The sequence below is a fragment of the Petromyzon marinus genome, unplaced genomic scaffold, assembly GCF_048934315.1.
Source record: "Petromyzon marinus isolate PM22_M1 ecotype Great Lakes invasive population unplaced genomic scaffold, UKy_Petmar_22M1.pri1.0 PM_Scaffold_85, whole genome shotgun sequence".
Lineage (NCBI taxonomy): Eukaryota > Metazoa > Chordata > Hyperoartia > Petromyzontiformes > Petromyzontidae > Petromyzon > Petromyzon marinus.
In genome coordinates this window covers 279,300-280,724 of record NW_027423694.1, presented here as the reverse complement: position 1 = coordinate 280,724, position 1,425 = coordinate 279,300, and the positions used below count along the sequence as shown (strand labels likewise).

Below are 1,425 nucleotides of genomic sequence, written 5' to 3'. Positions count from 1 at the left end.
GTAGCTACTACTACTGATGATTATACTACTACTACTGATGATGATACTACTGATGATGATACTACTGATGATGATACTACTGATGATGATGATGCTGATACTATTACCGCTGTGTGTGTAGCTACTACTACAACAAGAGGATACTGCACAAGACCAAAGGAAAACGCTTCACCTACAAGTTTAACTTCAACAAGCTGGTGCTGGTCAACTACCCCTTCCTAGACATGGGTGACTAACTCACCCACCCACTCACTCACCCACTCACTCACCCACTCACTCACCCACTCACTCACCCACTCACTCACTCACCCACCCACTCACTCACCCACCCACTCACTCATCCACTCACCCACTCACTCACTCAGACACCCACTCACTCACCCACTCACTCACTCACCCACTCACTCACCCACCCACTCACCCACCCACCCACTCACCCACTCACTCACCCACTCACCCACTCACTCACTCACCCACCCACTCACCCACTCACTCACCCACTCACTCACTCACCCACTCACTCACCCACCCACTCACCCACTCACTCACCCACCCACTCACCCACTCACTCACTCACTCACCCACTCACTCACCCACTCACTCACTCACCCACTCACCCACCCACTCACCCACTCACTCACCCACCCACTCACTCACCCACTCACTCACTCACCCACCCACTCACTCACTCACCCACCCACTCACCCACTCACCCACTCACCCATTCACTCACTCACTCACTCACCCACTCACTCACTCACCCACTCACTCACCCACTCACTCACTCACTCACCCACTCACTCACCCACTCACTCACCCACTCACTCACCCACTCACCCACTCACCCACCCACTCACCCACCCACTCACTCACCCACTCACCCACTCACCCACCCACTCACCCACTCACTCACTCACCCACTCACCCACTCACTCACCCACCCACCCACTCACTCACCCACTCACCCACCCACTCACTCACTCACTCTCCCACTCACTCACTCACTCACTCTCCCACTCACTCACTCTCCCACTCACTCACTCATTCACCCACCCACTCACTCAACCACTCACCCACCCACTCACCCACCCACTCACTCACCCACTCACCCACCCACCCACTCACTCACTTACCCACTCACTCACTCACCCACTCACTCACCCACTCACTCACCCACTCACCCACTCACTCACTCACCCACTCACCCACTCACCCACCCACTCACTCACTAACCCACCCACCCACTCACCCACTCACTCACTCAACCACTCACTCACTCACCTACACACTCACTCACTCACCCACTCACTCACTCACTCACCCACTCACCCACTCACTCACTCACCCACTCACCCACTCACCCACCCACTCACTCACTAACCCACCCACCCACTCACCCACTCACTCACTCACTCAACCACTCAC

General features: G+C 55.9%; 1 protein-coding gene across 1 annotated transcript in view; it reads left to right on the top strand.

Annotated features, from left to right (window-relative positions):
* The first annotated feature begins 224 nt into the window (after window positions 1-224).
* LOC116937001 (uncharacterized) overlaps window positions 225-1,425 on the top strand; it is a 16,893-nt gene continuing 15,692 nt past the window's right edge. Inside the window, exon 1 of the mRNA XM_076064870.1 lies at window positions 225-228. Coding sequence (XP_075920985.1) covers window positions 225-228 — 4 coding nt within the window. The remainder of the gene's footprint in view (window positions 229-1,425) is intronic.